The sequence below is a fragment of the Choristoneura fumiferana genome, chromosome 27 (assembly GCF_025370935.1).
Source record: "Choristoneura fumiferana chromosome 27, NRCan_CFum_1, whole genome shotgun sequence".
NCBI classification, from domain to species: Eukaryota; Metazoa; Arthropoda; class Insecta; order Lepidoptera; family Tortricidae; genus Choristoneura; species Choristoneura fumiferana.
The window spans coordinates 7349147-7367460 of record NC_133498.1 but is presented as its reverse complement, the minus strand read 5'-3'; the positions used below and the strand labels follow the sequence as shown (position 1 = coordinate 7367460).

General features: G+C 36.0%; 1 protein-coding gene across 1 annotated transcript in view; it reads left to right on the top strand.

The window, feature by feature from the left end:
• The first annotated feature begins 1045 nt into the window (after positions 1-1045).
• Positions 1046-18314, top strand: part of LOC141443593 (uncharacterized) — a 41295-nt gene continuing 24026 nt past the window's right edge. The window contains exons 1-2 of the mRNA XM_074108920.1: positions 1046-1108; positions 3847-4158. Of these exons, the coding sequence (XP_073965021.1) occupies positions 4094-4158 (65 nt within the window). The 5' untranslated portion in view covers positions 1046-1108; positions 3847-4093. The remainder of the gene's footprint in view (positions 1109-3846; positions 4159-18314) is intronic.

Sequence of the window (18314 nt, the reverse complement as noted above, 5' to 3'; positions counted from 1 at the left end):
TCTCAGTCGCTCTCGTATTAAATAGTATAAGTGTCAGAGGGACCGCACGACACGAACTTCGAGTTTCGAGTTTCGTAGTAGCCCTGCAGCCTTTACTATGTTTTCTTTGCCTTTTACGGGCGACAAATATAAGTCAAAGGTTTGTGTTTGCTAAATGCTTGATATAATTAGTTGGTAATTGGTTGGTTGGTTGGGTTGGTTGGTGGTTGGTGTAATTGGTTGGTTGGTTGGTCTTCTAGCGCGCACAAATTGGTTGGTGTAGAGACATCATCGCACACATGTTTGTGAATCGTGTTTAGACTGTCCACTTAATGCCTAAAATGCAGTCATCTCGGCCTTGAGTCCATTTCACTTCGTGTGACGAAATTGAAAAATAAACAAGACTTGTGACATTTACATCTTTCGACTGCCACCTTTTGGTTTATGGTTTGACTGGTGTTGCAATGTTTAGAGCTAGCTCAGTTTAGTTAGAGCCTCGAAATTTGGCACGGGTTTATGTAACTTTAATATATACCTAAGTAGATCACGATGTAATTTTTGGAAATTACCACGGTTTCTTTTTCGAAATCTTAGAATTTAAGCTATCATAAACAAAGCTATGGATAAAGACTAGGAAATAATATTCAAATGTACGTATGTAGAAACTTCAAAAGCCCTTTATCACTGAAATAATTAAATGATGTTGACTATGAGACATCATCCCAAAAAACAAGTTCTCATAAAACTTCTGTTACAGTCACACCAAAAAACTAACATTTGCTTGAAGTTTTTGAATCGTGTGCAAAATAGTCTTAACGTGATCGTGGCGTCTAAACAGGACGGAAAACTTTGCCAAAATAACTAAAGAAGCGACGACATTTCCCAGCAAGCGTACAAATAGAATACCTAATTTCAGTAGTCACTATTGAGAGCTTTGGGACGCTCTTCTCAAATACGTGTAGTTTTATGTCTCATTCCCTTGTATACGATTATCTCGTACTATTATTATACGTTCTGACGTTCCCGAAATGCTTGTATTTTCATGATTTCTCCGGTCAGTAGCCGTGTTATTTTTGTGATCGGCTGACGCATGCCGTACAGGACACACCACGTGCTCGAAAAATTAACGGTGCCATTTTATAAATTAATTAAATTAAATCGAAACGTCAAATTGTGTCTATGGTTCGGGTAGTGCTGGCAGCTTTTTCATTTACAGCTGTCAAAGTGTCGTTCAGTGGCCAGTGTTACTTATTTCGAAATATGATGACGGAACAGGAAGCGTTTGAAAATGGAACGATGCGAGTCGTTTCACTTTCGTTAGCCCGCGAAAGTTTCGTCCAGTTGGATGTGATCTTTTGAGTGTTTATTTCCTTGGTTTAATTGCGCATGTTTTGTTATTTTTACGAGATTCAGGGGATCTTTTATAACTGGTGTTATCCACGAGGATTAAAACAAGATGAATACGTTCTTTTAAGCCTTACTGCACTTTTATTATCGTGCTAGATTATTTCAGCTGTCGACTAATAATGGAGACGAAAAGTTTATGTAGTGATCAGTTTGTCCCAGTTTCGTTTTTTATACCTACCGTTCATTTAAATCATATATATTATTAGTCATAAAGTGCATCGTATTTTAGTATCATTTCCTCATTCTTATCTGTCGTATTTCAGGTGACTGCTTTGGCAGTAGTCCAAGGGATTTCGAATATTACATCATAGGTTTTAGAATATAACTTTTGTTTTGTTTTCTTTGAATTGCAGCCCTTTTCGACAGAATTTATGGTTGTTTGACATCAAGACGTTTGTAGAGCTATACGAGAATTAGAGAACTCTGAGAACATCAAAAGATGACACTTCAAATAACTCCTGCGTCTTTATTGTTTCAATCGGTTGGACTAAGTTTGACATTACCTATATCTATAGTATATTGTTCGTTTTCGTGTGTGAAACGGTTTAATCCATTTATTTAAAATACTGGAAGTGTTGATGTTTTCTTTACGTACATAGTGAATAATGTTTTGCCATCGTATTATGTCGGAAAAGTTCGGATTTATCTAGCTTTCTCAATTAGCTTTAGTAAACTTACCTACCAATTCCTAAAAGGGTCGGCAACGCACCTGTGATTCCCCTCGTGTTGTCTCCATCAGGTGACCCGTCTGCTCCTTTTCCCCTTCTTATATAAAAAAAAAATAGTAAGCTATTTGAGAAAGCTAGATAAATACGAACTTATCCGATAAAATACGATAGCAAAATATTATTCACTAGATCTTCTAGCCTTAGGTGTTATTCAAACAAACAAACTCACGCTCAAAAACTTGCAATTTGTAATATTGGTAAGATTATTCTCAAAACTTTTTCTTTCTTTGATTGAAATATACCTACAACAAAACGCACAACTTACGCCATTCTGTGCTTCGATACATATTTAGATGTGTATGACTCACGCGATTGTCTAAATTTATTGTCGGTCTTCCGCTCTTTTTACTTTTCTGTCTTCATAACGGAATTAATAAGATTTTGTTCGATTCAACCGTCTCTGTGGTAACGTTTGTTTATGGTTTTATTTTTATTTTTGCGCGCGAATTGGCGCCATTATAGAGTGGTTCATTAAATTTCTTTGAGTTAATAGTTTTATTAGCTTGTTGATTTGACAATAATCCTACTAATATTATAAATGTGAAAGTTTGTGGGTGAGTGAGTATGTTTGTTACTTCTTCACGGTGAAACGGCTGGACGGATTTGGTTGAAATTTAGCAAAAAGTTAGTTTATAGCCTGGATTTTTTAATTATTATAGGCTACTTTTTATCCCGATGTTCCCACGGGATAGGGATAAAAATCTCTAAATAACAACCGCTGGGCTTAGAGTTGAAAATTGGTATGTAGATAGCTGGACATCTGGAATAAAACATAGCCTACTTTTTATTCCGATATTCCCACGGGATAGGGATAAAATCTTGAAACAACCACCGCTGGGCTTAGTCATGAAATTTGACCATGATTGTTCTTAATGTAACGTCAATGAAAACAACGATTTAATTTTCGGGAATTCTCACGGGCATTTTTTTAAATTCTGGAATTTCAATTCAGCAGTTGGACCTTATGATTTACGTGTGCGAAACCGCGGGTAAACGCTAGTTGGATATAATAGACAAGTTTTCAATAGTATTTTTATTGTCTCAAGAATCGTCTTTCTATCGTTATTCTGTCGTTTTTATTAAGTTTTTATGGTTGTGTTATTGTTATTCCATTGAAACAAACAAGTTTGTTCATTTGACTTGCTCTATCCAATCTTTTTTTTTTTTAATTAACTTGATTTTTTTTCTACATTTCATAAAATTTTCATCACTTATGTGCGTGATTAAATTATCTACATTGCGCCCGCGTGAGGAATGTGGCCCAAGCTCTCTCATTCTAAGAGGAGGTGTGTGCCTTGTGATTTGACGAGTAATGGCCGTGATGTTTTCTAACTTCACTTTTGAACATTTTGTATTTTAGCTATCTCTCTGCGTTGATACTTAAAATAAACAAACGGCTACAGATGCTGCATTTCTCGCAATGTGCATCCAGCCAGTATTTTCTTTTTACAGCATCTAAATTTGAACGTGGCCACGCGCCAGTCTCAGCGCGTGCGCACCCCAACGTGCACCATTCGAATTTTGAATATTTTAATTTGTTTTTCCAATTTCTGCGTCGCCATTATTGATTTTGGTAAATATGTTGCGTGGGCCAGTTAAATACATTGTAAATAACGTACCGTTTTCCGCTGTTTTCTTAGTTGCTTGTTTTTTTTATTTAACTAATTGGTGTAATAAATCACAGTATTTTCTAAGATTTTCCAGTTTTTTTACCATTTTTTTTATCTAACAGAGCCCACAGCGTTGAGTCCTGTATCGGTACCGGCCGGACACAATTTGTCAAAAATTAAAACTAAAAGCCATTGGTAGTTCAAATAAAGAACTCAAATTATCTAATGGTTTACTGATAACTGGCCTGTGTTGAGTGAATTGTGCAAGACGTTCCACGAAATAACGGACCATAGATTAAATATTGTGTTGTGTTTTTTTAAGACAAAGGGTTTGAGTGTTAATGATTACAAAGGATAATAATAGTGACAATGGGGAAAAAGAGAAAGAATAACGGGAAAAAGGGAGGTAACCGGTTCTTTCGATGGATAAGAAGGTAAATTTGATATTTTATTGAGTGTTTCTCCAGTGTGCTCTAACAATTGTATGTATGTGAATAAAAAAAAACCCATTTCCTATACAAAATGCTTATCTGTTTACGACGTGTTAATAACTCGTAATTAACATGTGTTATAATTTAATTATAGCTGCGCATGTTTGTTTTTCTGTTTGAAGGTATCGTTATATTAATAACTCGAGTTAAATTAACATTTTTTGTTAGTGTAACGATCATATGTGACTGTGACATAAAAATAGTAGATATAAGATGCACAGAAAAAGAGACCAGGCGCTGGGAATCGAACCCAGGTCCTTAGCATACCGGGCTGCGTGCTGTACCGCTACACCACCACTGAACAGAAGTACAGACACAAATTTCTCCTATGCGCCACATATCTCGGCTTGTTTGTTTCTTATTTAGTTACTTAAGCAGCGACATTAGCGACATCTATGCTTTAGCCCTCATCGAGAAACTTTCAGCACCCCATCGGAACTAACCGCTCACCCGGACAAGAGATGTCGCTACTAAGCAATCAAATTAACATCGAATGGATTTTACGGGATGGCCGTAAAAGTAACAAAATTTGGAGTTGAAATAAAAAAAAAAAAAACAAAAAGACTCCGAAAACCAATCTTAATAAAAATAGTCCTCGCGTAATAATCAATACTGTTTAAAGCTAGCGACAGATTTTATTATTATTTATTGATCAATGGAAATTTACAGCATCATACTAATTGATATACCTACCAACGCGCTGTAAATTTAAAAACATGAAAATAATCACGAAAACCACATATACTTGATGAGTAATGGCTAATAACAATACCAAATAATCACAAATAATAATTAAATTAAAAAGTTATTTAGGGATTTTCATCCTTGCTTTCCAAGTCTAAAAGAGCAGCTAACGCGGCACTCCGTCGACACTGTTTCTGTGTCGATTAAAATGAGGAAAAAACGCGACTGTGAAAATAAGCTAAAAAAGCATAGTCAGAGAGTCGGACAAAAAACATTTGAAAAAAAAAGCGAATGTATCTCGCTAGGAAATTATTATATTGGGCAAATAACCTGACCAACCCTTTCAGGTTTACAGTTATTTATTTTACACCTTGTAGATTAACCTATAGTCACCCTAGGTTAGTATAGTAGCAATTTTCCGGTGACCACGTAAGCGGCGCAAGCGCGTAATGGAGCGTGCGGGTGCGCCTATTTCCACGCTAAGGCTCGAAAGCTACGTATTAATCAAGGCAGTCGTGTATGTCTGTCTTAGGTAGAGATTATTAATTATTTAAGTTGTAATTCTAGTGTTGTACAAGTTAATATTTATTGGACGGATATGCGAGTGAAGGGATGGTGTGCAAGTAGCTATATTGAAATGAAAATTCATTTGGGGTTAAAACGAAAACGAACACTACTAATATTACGTCCACAATATAATTTAGTTTTGGTCTTTTAAACTTTTTCAATCTCCGTTATTCACCTAACTTTTTTCCCCAGAGATAAAACCATTGCCGTCCCAAAACCCCACCTGGCAAATTTCATCGAAATGATTAGAGCCATTTTCGAGATACCGAAATAATACAAAAGTTGCTCATTGATAGGGATTAATTGACAAGATAATAATAAATTGTTAGGTGCGAAACTCTCGGTGCGCGGTTCCTATTTGCACTTGAGCAGATTTTTCTGCATACTTATGTATGATAAAGAAGTTATATTGATCTACGCAGTTCCGTACCAAGTATACATATAATAGTCCTTGAATGGCCGGATGCATCACAATAGTCAATTATACACGTTACATCGGCATTGTTCTACATTATCCATATGATAATAAGTCTGTATGTTAAAGCCGTTTCATCTTAATCCGACATTTAAAAACTGTATACCTACAAGATATCCCAAAATTATTTTCAGGGTTTTACACGGTATCCTTATTTCCTTGTTTAACAAATAACAGCGATTCAAAACTTATTGCGCCTTAGTAGACCCTAGAAAATATTGTTGTAAGTATTTTTTCCAAAATTATATTCTAAATTCCATGACATACTTGTATCATTTAGCAAATAATTAGGTTCATCATATTTTCATCATGCAGACTGATAATGTACAATTTTTCTGAAAGTTTTTCACATCCGTTCCAACGAATCCATAAAAAAGCCTAATATGGAAACCTTATTAAATACATTACACGGTATTATTTTTTATTTAATATGTAAATCAGCTTTTCAATGCGGTTTATGAATTATGATAGGCTGGGGTGATAGATGATAATTATGAAATATTATAAATTATAAGCTCCAGGCGTGTACTCTGTGCCATGCCATCTCCTGTGAGAAATTTAGAATATCAGTAATCAGTCATTTCTAGAAGAAAAAGAAAGAAAATACATTTATTCACAACACAATACACAACAATATTATTAGGTACAAATAAACAACAAGAAGGTAATGTGTCAGTCATTGCGGTTGTGAATCGGACACTGGCTCAGCATAATGCTAAAGCGTAAACACCCCATTTGTAAAAAAAAATCTAAAACGCACTTCAAATCAAACGATATTAACGTAGGTATCAAAAAAACTTGTACCTTTTCTTACAAAATGTATTTAATTTTTTCATTCAAATTTTATGTGTTCGTTTTGTGACACCCATACCGGGTGTATGAAAAAAACGTCACCAAATACTGAGATTTTCGATTGGGACATTTTTTTAAATCATCGGAACCAATTGTGCTTTTGATTCTGAGTAGAAAAAAACCGCTTTTGGTTTAAAACCACTAAATTTCATTAATACCTTATTCACTAATACCCCTAATTTTCTAATTGCCATGGGGGTATAATACCTAAATGTCAAAATGATTCATTCTTAAAATGAACGAAATTCATTATGACTGACCTAAAACGTCATATTCTCTAAATACCTAAAGATTGAAATGCACAATTCCTTCAAATACACCAAATTACCGAAATGACAAAATACCCAATTAAGAAACGTCTTATTAAGGATGAAAAAAAAGTATTTCGGTTTGACCAAAAAGTGAATTACAATTACAAGGTGTCTATCGATCGATGATCTAAGTCTTCTGTTTAATTTAACGTAAATCAATAAAATACTATAGTGTACGACAAACATAACTTACATAACTAACCCGGACGACCATGACAGCACCACACCCATAAGGTAATAGAGGAAACGTATGTAAACCCATTTATTAAATAGTCAATCGATATAACATGGAACTAACTGTTTGGGACGCGAGATATCTTTAAAAGAATTAGATTAGGCTTAAGGTATCATTAGCAATGAGGGTTTTAGGTACTTACTCAACTGAGCATAACATTACTTAAATCATTTTTTTTACTGCACTACAAATTTTATAGCTACCGAGTGCGCCCTTAACAGGACCAAATAATTTAAACATAATCGTACTCGTCAAACGACATTAGTTTAGCAACTTTTAAAAATCATTAGTTTTTATGTAGGGTTCCGTACCCAAAGGGTAAAAACGGAAACCCTATTACTAAGACTTCGCTGTCCGTCCATCTGTCCGTCTGTCACCAGGCTGTATGCCGGCTGTATGTTGACCGCTGTAACAACAAATACTAAAAACAATAAAATAAATATTTACATACAACAAACGTGATTTTTCTGCTGTTTTTGCTAATGTCTAATGAATGTTTATTGTAATTTCTTGTACTTACAATAATATATTTATATGTCTTAATTTTATTTATGTGAGTATATTTGTGTATCACGCGAGTCACAGACGGTTCTGACAGAATATCAGCGCTGCAGGCGTCTAACGCCTCAGCATAATGTTGAGTCAGCGGCCGTTTACTTTTCTGTATTTCTGTGTTTGCGTCTTTGTGAATGTGAATAAATGTCTTCTATTCTATTCTATTCTAATGTTGTATAGATGGCACGGAGTCCTTCGTCCGCGAGTCCGACTCGCACTTGGCTGTTTTTTTTTTTTTTTTTTCAATTACACTGTAAAATTTATTCTAAAAAGCAATGTATATGCGTGTGTGTGTATTTCTGATGTTTGTAGCGTGCCAGGGGGGCGTCAGTTGGGCTCCAGGATGGTACGTACAGTCACGATCGTTAATTTGGGACCCACTTTAGATCGAATATCTGTCATTTTGTATGACAATTCAAAGGACTTTTTCACGAAATGGGTCCCAAATTAGCGATCGTGGCCGTACACTGATAAATCTGATAATGCTATTTACCTAATTGGTATGAAAAAACGGAAGTTGTAAAGATTTAATCATTTTTAAAAGTCGCTGAACTAATCTCGATTAGTTTGATGAGTAGGTACGACCGTACGACCTATGTTTTAATTATTAGCTGTTGTTGAGGGCCCACACGGTAAAAGCCAGGGCGTCAACCACTTATAAATTTTTGCAGGATTCTTGAATTGCAATGCTTATAATCACAAATATCAATATCAGATCAGAACTGTTATAGAACTACAACCATTAAAATTAATGAATAAAAAACAACTCCAATTACTTCTAAATTTTAACGCACGCGCGCATACCAGTTCACCATCTGTTACCTTGCCTCTAACACCATAGCACGTGCCGTGGTATTCTACACCTCCATAACGTCTTTACTCTCAAAATTCCCATAGCACATTATTGCCTTTTTGATGCGCTTACAACCCATGGTAAAAACTATCATTCCCCCCTCTTCCAAACGTGAAGACGCCAAAATATCCTAAATTAGACTTAGTGACAAAAGCTATAAGAACGTTCCCAGGTGCATTTCAATTGAAAACCCCTCTCACTGTTTTAAAATCTCTCAGACACTTGAAACAAACAAAAGTTGTCTTTAATTCAAAGGGAAAAAGAGTGTTTGCAAATGCACCGTTGAATTTAGAAACTGTACCACTAACACTAGCATTCAATACGCGAAAATATCCACATTAGGAAGGTAACTCTGCGTTACTGCGAACGTGCGGGTTTGCTTTCAACTGAAGCCTTGGACCGAGCAATGTACATCGCCTGCACCGTTTTTACCGTAAGTCTTCTATGGAAATTGGTTTAATCGTCAATTGTAGGTACACGTCATAGTGTCGGTACGCCTACAGACAGTCGGTCGTGCGCCGGAGTCGATTTCTAAGAGAAATTCGTATTGAAATCTCTGGCATTCCCATGGGCTCTGTACTTTGACCGCTTTTTCTCCCATTAACTTAAAACTGCTAACTGTTGTTCGAGTGTCAATAAACTTGGAAGTGAAATTGTGGTTGTCTTTTGTTTTGACAAATGATTAATTGTTTGTGTTGTTACCGTCATGAATGAGATGTGTAAGTATTTTGAATTAGTTTGGAGTCACTCATTGTTACGTGTAGTAAGTTCTTAAAGTTGTATGGCTCTTTTAAACCGTGTTTTAATAATAGTATCTATAGATTGCGGGGCTATGGACCTAGTTACTATGTGATAGATTTATAAAGCCTGCAATGTATTGGTACTTACGTATGATTTTACTCTTAAGGTGAACACGCCGCTTCAGCGTTACATTAATATTACGAACCAAATTTGAATATTTATAACCATAAATAAACTGTCAATTCTAAAACTAAAATAGAAAATATTGTTTTCGTCAATAATTTTATAATCCTCATGAATAATTATTTAATAATCGTTCCTATTTGAAACAAAAACAAATCCGAATCCGAAGACTGTTTAACTGGCGCAGAAAGTAAAATTAATAACAATTACGTTTAGTTTATCTAAGTAATTGCTTCTCAGGGTTGAATAGATTTTTAACCAGTCTCAAAGTAAATGACCAAAGACAACTAGAAATATTTCAAACCAAATATGAACCAATAGCTCTCCTTCAAAACCTTTTCAAACATCAATACTAATTTTGATCCCAAGACATGACTAAGCAACGACAGTACAGACTCAAGTTTAAAATGCACTCTCTCTGGTAGAGCTAAGGATGTTCATTTCATATGTAAATGATGAATCACTGCTTGAAAGGTTCTAAAGTGAAAATTTGAATAGCGTCAATACATGGTGCGTGTGCTCATATGAATGACGCAGGGTATGCATAGAATGTTATCGATATTTTTTGTGATATTTTTAAATTAATTTTAAGTAAACCTTACCTGTGGTTCTGTTTTTATTAAGATTTCGGGATTTTACGTAAGCACATTCCCGTGCGAATAAAAAGTTTTAGCGTAAAAGAGTTAGAAAATTATTGAATTTATTATAATATTACTGGGATTTCAGTATGACTTTTGAGCCTTTTTCTTCGATTCGACTTTTAAAACCCAAATTGGACCTCTATGGCTCCCATTATCACAGGAAGCTAGATCAAATGTCAGCTGTCAAGAGTTCATTAACCCTGTAATGGCCGCTTTCCCACGAAAAATAATATCTAGCTAGACGCAATTTACATAATGTCGACTGTTTGTTAACAGTTCCCGTTACCGCAGAGTAATCTTGATTTGATACAGTTAAAATTGAAACATTGATCTTCTTAGAATGGAGTCTTGTTAGAATTGAGCGTGTTATAATGATTTTAGTTTTAAAGAACATTTCTGTTTAAGTTTTTTGCGGCGCATTCTTGGCTATGGTCAGGCCCCTCTTCCCCACTGGGCACACTGGGCACGTGCCCAGGGCCCAGCGATAGATTGGGGCCCCCAAAGTCCCTACTCCATTACCAAGCGATATCCGATAGCTACTCAACTCTTGCCTGAAAATCAGGCTTACCGAATGAAGCATGCTGTTTGTGCCCAGGATCCAGTTTCTCGAAGCATCGTTTTGTCTCATTTTCTCATATAATTTATGAGACAAAACACTAATATCATTAGTTTAATATGATTCGAGAAACAGGGCCCAGGGCCTCTAATAGGTGAAAGACGGCCCTGGCCATGGCGGTTTAACTGAAAGCGCTAGCAGTTTCAATAAAAAATCAACTTTATTACTAGGATTTTTTTGGTGACTGCTAATCTTGTTTCCCTATATTTTTTAAAAGCAAAAATATACTTACAAGAATTTCCACTGGGCGAGGTATGTAAATTTTTGTTTTCGCGCCCCTTTGTGGAAAAAACCCGTCAATTTTTATGGAAACATATTTTTTGACAACTATTAAGTTTTGCTTATCTCTGTTGAGATATATCTATATCGATTTATAAATCGTGAAATTTAAATCGTGAATCCAAATTAGTGTTTCAAGCTCAGTTAATGCATTGCATAATAATACATTGACAATATAATTCATTGACCCATTTGTTGAAAAAAGTGAAAAAAAATACGTTTTTCATACGTTTGTTCAACCAAACAAATGGGTCAATGCATTATATTGTCCGGCATTAACTGAGCACGAAACACTAATTTAAATTTCACGAATCAAAAAACAATACAAACTTACTTTTTACTAATTTTGATTGTGTTGACTTTGAAGTTTCATTTTTCACTGCTCCAAAGCAGACCTGCCCTCTGTACCATTACTAAGAGAAACTTAACAATTTTGTCGAATTGTAACACTTGTAACTTATGTGGTTACAAGAGCTTGATATTAAGTTAAGCTTGATCCCTCCATGCATTCTAGCGAAAAAGGTTCTTGAGAGACGGACGGACAGCAAAGTGAAGTATAAGGGTTCCGTTTGTATCGACTGAGCTACCAAACCCTAAAAGGCTAAATAAGAAGAATTTCGTGTTGTAATCAATGTAACTAAAGTCACATAAAACCTGAGCTTTACCCATGTTATACTCATTAACGGCTGATAAAATACAGCCTTGTAAACTTGCAACAGAGTATCCTCAAGTTACTTAGTTGCAGCTGTTAGAAAGTAAGCAAAAGTTATAGATTTCCTTTTCCAGAGTCGCCGCTTACGAACAAGTCTAAAGAAAAATAGTCCACCTCTAACTATGATAAGATAAAGATGGTATTTTTATACTTATTGACTATCATAAACATAAATTCTTATAAATACTCAACAAGTTTGTGGATAATCTACAACTTTTTAGTGAAACGACCACGACTCAAAACGACTAAAATATGGAACCAGCTCCCTGGGACAGTGTTTCCGGAGCGGTACAGGTTAGGGATCTTTAAAGAGCGGCCAAGAGGTGTCGGATACGCCTAAGATAGGGTTCTGTAGTCATTACGAAAAAAATCAAGTAAGATTTTTCTAAGGATTTCGTATTTTGTACGGAATCTTCCAAGTTTAGTCATAGTACTCTTAAGTTTTCCTTGTAAATTTGAGATACTGACTACCGTCCTGAATTTTTTCACCCAACAGTTTAGCTTTTAGAGGGGGGGGGGGTCGCTCGATTTGAATGAAAATTTGCACTTTAAAGTTGAATATTTCGCAAACATCTCTGAATTGAAAAATCGTCTTTGGCAACCTCCCCCATGCTTTTACAAAACCTATCCAACGATACCCCACACTATAGGGTTAGTCGAGAAAAAAATCACCCCCACTTTACGTCTGTGGGATACCTCACACAGTTGTAGTCCTTCTCCTCCCTTTCTCCTTCCAAATTTTATTTTATTACTTTGTCTGCGTGCGTAGTTGCTACATATATCCATGCACAATTACAGCTTTCCAGCATTGACAATCTCTGAGCAAAGGCGCGGACGGACAGACAGACAGACATGGCGAAACTATAACGGTTCCGTTTTGGCCATTTTGGCTACGGAACCTTAAAAACGAGCCTATCAGTCTCTCAGTGGGCCGGCAACACACCTGTGATATTCCTCGTCAACTACAAAGTTTACAATTCTTAGTTACGTGAGCAATATTTGGGCTAAAATCCCTGCATAGGATTTAAATGACTGATTTAATTTTAACCCCCGGCGCAAAATGAGGGGTGTTATAAGTTTGACGCCAATGTTGGTTGTGGCATGGTAGCTTTCAAACACCGATTTCGGTTTTTAAAGTGAAAGCGCGTTTCTTTGCGGTGCTTTTGGCTTAGTGCTAAAAAACCCTGAATCGGTTCAGAAGTGCCAAAAATATTTTTCGAACAAGAACTTTTGAATCTAGTCAGCTTAGGTCATTTATTTTCGGCTCAGTAAATGAAATGGAGCGTTACATCTTCTACCATTACCAACATAATTTTCCTCCGACATGCGCTGCTGGTATCCAACTACAAAGTTTCCAATCCTAGAGTATACCTACTCTTATTTGCATAAATAGAAAACAGTAATTACACATTTAATTTTAACCCCCGGCGCAAAAAGAGGGGTGTTATAAGTTTGACGCCAATGTTGGTTGTGGCATGGTAGATCTCAAACGGATGGACCGATTTCGATTTTTTTTAAGTGAAAGCGCGTTTCCTTGCGGTGCTTCTTGGCTTAGTGTAATTAAAATCGGTTTTTTTGTTTTTGAGATATTGAAATTTTCTGAGTCAGGGGTTTTCAACTTTTTAAGTTAGTCAGCTTAGGTCATTTTTGTCGCCTCAGTGAAATCGCCAAGCGGTCACAGCGGAAGACAGCGTTGGCCTACCATTACCAACATATGCTGACTGGGACGCTTCGCGATCGCATATCGGCTTCGTTATTATTTTTGTGCGTTTAGCGAATAAATACTCTTATTTCTAAATTCTATTTCTAATTAACAGTCAAATTCGGTACCCTAAGTTTTCTAGAATGGTCCATATAATATTTTTTATCGATATTAGACTTAATTATCTCTCAATCCTGTAGGTAGTTTTTTTACACATTTCGTTTTTACAAATATTTATCTATCTACAGGAGTGAGCTACATTATAAGTCTACTATCGATGACAATATAATATTTGACCATTCCAGAAAACTTTAGGTACTTACCCAATTAATTATACCTTTTTTTACATACAACTATCCTAGAAGCAACTCGTTTAAATTGTTAGTTTTCTTCTTAGATTCCTTATCTCGATACTCATCCATTTATTAACCAAATCTTCCCACCGCCTTAATTCGTTTACCGTACAAATAATACAGTAGATACAGCCACAATTGGGCTCGGAGCTCAATTAGCAGCCATTTTGATTTCGAGATTGATGTTTCTTTTGTATCGATTGAGGCTGCAATTTAAATTTATAATATAGCTAGATGTAGTGGAATTTAAGCAACTAATCGTGGTAAAGAAACTACATAATAATGTTGTAAGATTAGATTCCCTTCGGAATGAGAGGATACCTAATAAGCTGGAATTGACTCGTCTATAACATCATTTTGGTGTCCTATGTTCTCAAAAGTCTAATAAAATAAAATCTTGTGTCAATATAAATAAAATCTCATTTTATCAAGTATTAGCATAGTATGAATTAAATTCGGGTTTTTTTCATAAAATGAGTGATGACCGCGATAGTATAAAATATTGTATTAGCATAGTAGTTAAATAATAATAATAATAATATATTTCCTTATTTAGGAATTAATCCCATTATTACATTTCATTACGTTATATCACACATATTATTTTGAAGTACATAAATTGAATTAAATTAAATGAAAACATAGTTTCCTAAAAGAAGTTGGCATTACTTTAGTTGGCGTGCGTCGGAGCAATTTGCTGTCTGTCTGTCCAACGGGTATTGTGCTAGTGCTGCTCTTGTTGTTTTGGTTGAATTAATGATATCGATTTAAAAAATATACATAGCTTACAGGTATTTCCACAAACCAAAAGCAATTGGAATCGCTAGAGATGCCAATATCGATAAATTTTGTACATACGTACTACGTTTACATAAGTATAATTACGAACTATTAAAAAAAGACTTAAAAAAACCTACTTTTTTAAATCTGTAAAAACGTATCGTTATCGTAAGTTAGTTCTTATATTCGGAAATATCTGAGACTCTGAGTAGAGTTCGGTTCTATTAAAAAAACTCATTTAACCCTGACTCTCTTGAAAACTCTACGGGGCTGTTTCACCATCCATTAATTAGTTTTATTTGACGGATAAATTTAATCAATGGATTTTGAAACAGGGGGTAAAGAACATGAAACTACCGTGAGACTCACTCCTGTTAAATAATATTGTAACGGATAACTCACGTCTTAAATCGAGTTTAACTCGACATGTTTCGGGCCATTTCCTAGCCCTTCTTCTCAGGAGCACGCGACTCGGCGGCTGCCGCAACACGCAGACTACGCGCCACCGCTCTGCTCGCGCGACTGCCCGACGAAACTAACACCGGCGCACAACTACCCGCATTTTTAACGTCATTTTTTAGTCGCGAGAGCAGAGCGGTGACGCGTAGTGTGCGTGTTGTGGCAGCCGCTGAGTCGCGTGCTCCTGAGAAGAAGGGCTACGAAATAGCCCGAAACATGTCGAGCTAAACTCGGCTTAAGACGTGATTTATCCGTTACAATATCATTTAATATCAGGGGGTAAAGGTGCGAAAACGATTAACTTATCATTTGTGTACCTTATTCAGTAGGATAAACAGTTAATTAAGACGCTTGACGACTGTACATAGTTGGTCAAGCGCGTTAGCGCAGTAGTGGTAACAGTACTTATAGAAAACCTGAAGTGTTGTCATACTTGTCATCCTCTTAATCAATCAGCTAAAATATCACTTTGTTTATTTATGCCATCCAAACAAAGTGTTGCATCGTTGACGCGTCCACCAACAGATCTTATCGACTATCGATGACATAAGTATCGACCTTCGCCCATCCCTACATCTGTCGTCACTCAACTAATCGCTTCATTGGTTTTACTGTTATGTCTGCCAGTTGAAACAATCAACTGAATATGAACCCTACCCTTGTGGTACAAAGTCGGTTAATCACCATCCTACTCGTGAGTTAGACTAATGTAATCGTTTTGATCGATTTTAAACTTTAGTTTTGTTTATTAAGAGTAGTTTATGCTTTGTAGGATTTGTAGACCATTCTTCCATTTGGATAGTATCATGCGATTCAGGAAAGTCCTATTTTGAACCCCCGACATAAAAAGAGGAGTGTTATATGTATATATCTAAGTTTGACGCCAATATCTGTCTGTCTGTTTGTGATATCGTTGCTTTCAAACAGATGGACTGATTTGATGCGGTTTTTCAACTATTTTAAGTTAGGTAATTAATTACCATACTTAAACTGACCCGAGATTGACCCCTGTCTCAAGTGATGTTCGGTGTTGATGAAGCTAAAGCTGGTTGGTTACTATTTACTAGGCGTTTTAATTAATCTAGGTTAAATTGTATATCTAGGAACTAAACTGATGGCTCATCTTTATTAGCTATGCACCTGTATGCCTCCAGGGATGCAACGGGTGTGGTTTTATCGGAACGGAATGCGGAACCAGATGTTTTCAGTTTAGTTTATCGGCACCAAAAACGGAATCGGAACCGAAAACGAAACCGGAACCAGAATCGGAGCCTGAGTTATAGGTAGACGAGATGTTAAGGGTAGGCCTACTAAACCTAAGGGTTTATTGCGTAACGTTTTTGACACTCGCGATCACAATCAAATGATAGTTTTCGCACACAAAAACTGTCATTTGATTGACCTCTGTATGTTTTTGATGTACGCCGCTCATGTCCAGTCGCCGCGCGTTGACATTCGATATATATATAAGTTCAGTTTCAAAGTAACGAACCGAAACCGAAACGGAAGTTCCGACAACGGAAATGGAATCGGAGCTCCGTAACATCCCTGAGTCCACTACATCGGAAGTACTTTTAGGTACTTATATTAAACACAATTTCTTAATTTCATCTTATCCTACTGAGGCACAAAACAAACTTTTGTTTTATGAACATGAAACTTTATGTCACGTATGAGAGAGTTCAATATCAAATTACCGATAAGTCCTTTATAAAGGACTATATACGGTAGGAGGTCAAATAGATTAGGTAGTTTGTGCAGTCAAATCGTTGTACTTTTTACATACCTACCTATCAAAAAAGTGGTAAGTAATTATCGTCTTCAAAAGAACTTCGATTAAAAAAAAGACTTCATGCAAATATAACACTTTATCGAATCGAAACACTGAACACGCTCCAATAATCCACTTGGCATTATAAAAAAAAGATTAAATTGTCAGATAACATGACTTAACCAAATTAACCGGTAGAAAGTAACAAATTTAACGGTTGGTTGAACGGTCGATTGTTACGATGAGGAATCGATTTTTATAGATTACGCAAAGCTTTCTATTATATAAGAGCATATAGCACGACATATCGATATTAAGGCAATCGATCATGAAAATTTATCGTAGAGGTGCCAATGTAACTTTGATTACGTCATCTACATCGAAAGTACTCAGAGAAATTTAAACTTCCTAGTCAGGACACGCATAAAAGTGTAACACCTAGTTCTTAACTGTCAATACAATATAGGTACGGTAAATACCTATTCAATATCAAGTCTACGTGTAAGTTTTGGTTTAAAGGCTTTTCATTCATGAACTACGTTATACCAATTTTGACTATTTTTAGACCCCAGTTAGTTGTCACATGTATTAGTACTATGAAAATTGTACCTAATTATTTTATTGCCCTAACACAAACCGCTCGTATGTGTCATTAATTTAAATTAATTATCAATGTTCCGTAGCAGACCAATTAATAAAATACGAATACGACTTAAACCATTGGGTTAAGTGCCCATTCTTGGAGCAATCACAAAACTGGTTCCGAACTTAAGAATAGATTCATTTGGTCAAACGGGTTACCGCAAAAATCAAATGTTTTTATTTTGTATGTTTGGAGATACTTTAGCCTTTCCGAGTAAGGTAAATTTGATAAAAAAAAATGACATAAGTACTTACTTGAGTTTTTTTAAAGTTTTTATTTCCAGAACAATACAGGTCCAACTATTAAAAAGGTATATTAGGTACAATAAAATTAAATAAACTAAAACTATAATAAATCTAAAAATGGACCCTGCGGCATGGTACCAAAGATGCTGGCAGCATTTCCCCGCTGGATCGCAAGACTGATGCGTTGAGCGAGGAAACTGCCAGCTCTTCGGTCTCCTGTGGTATCTCTGAGTGTCTTTGATAGATCTTTGAAGAGACTCAGAGCGTCAGGGCCCCACGGACCAAGGGTCTCGACGCCGAAAGGTACAAAATCATATTCGGCACCGAGACCACTGTATTTTCCTGCTTTGGCAGTTTCTGCCATTTCTGCTGCTGCTGCTGCCCTTATTGATGTTCGGTGGAGATGAGACGGGGCCAGTGTGTCAACACAAGTTGCATCCCA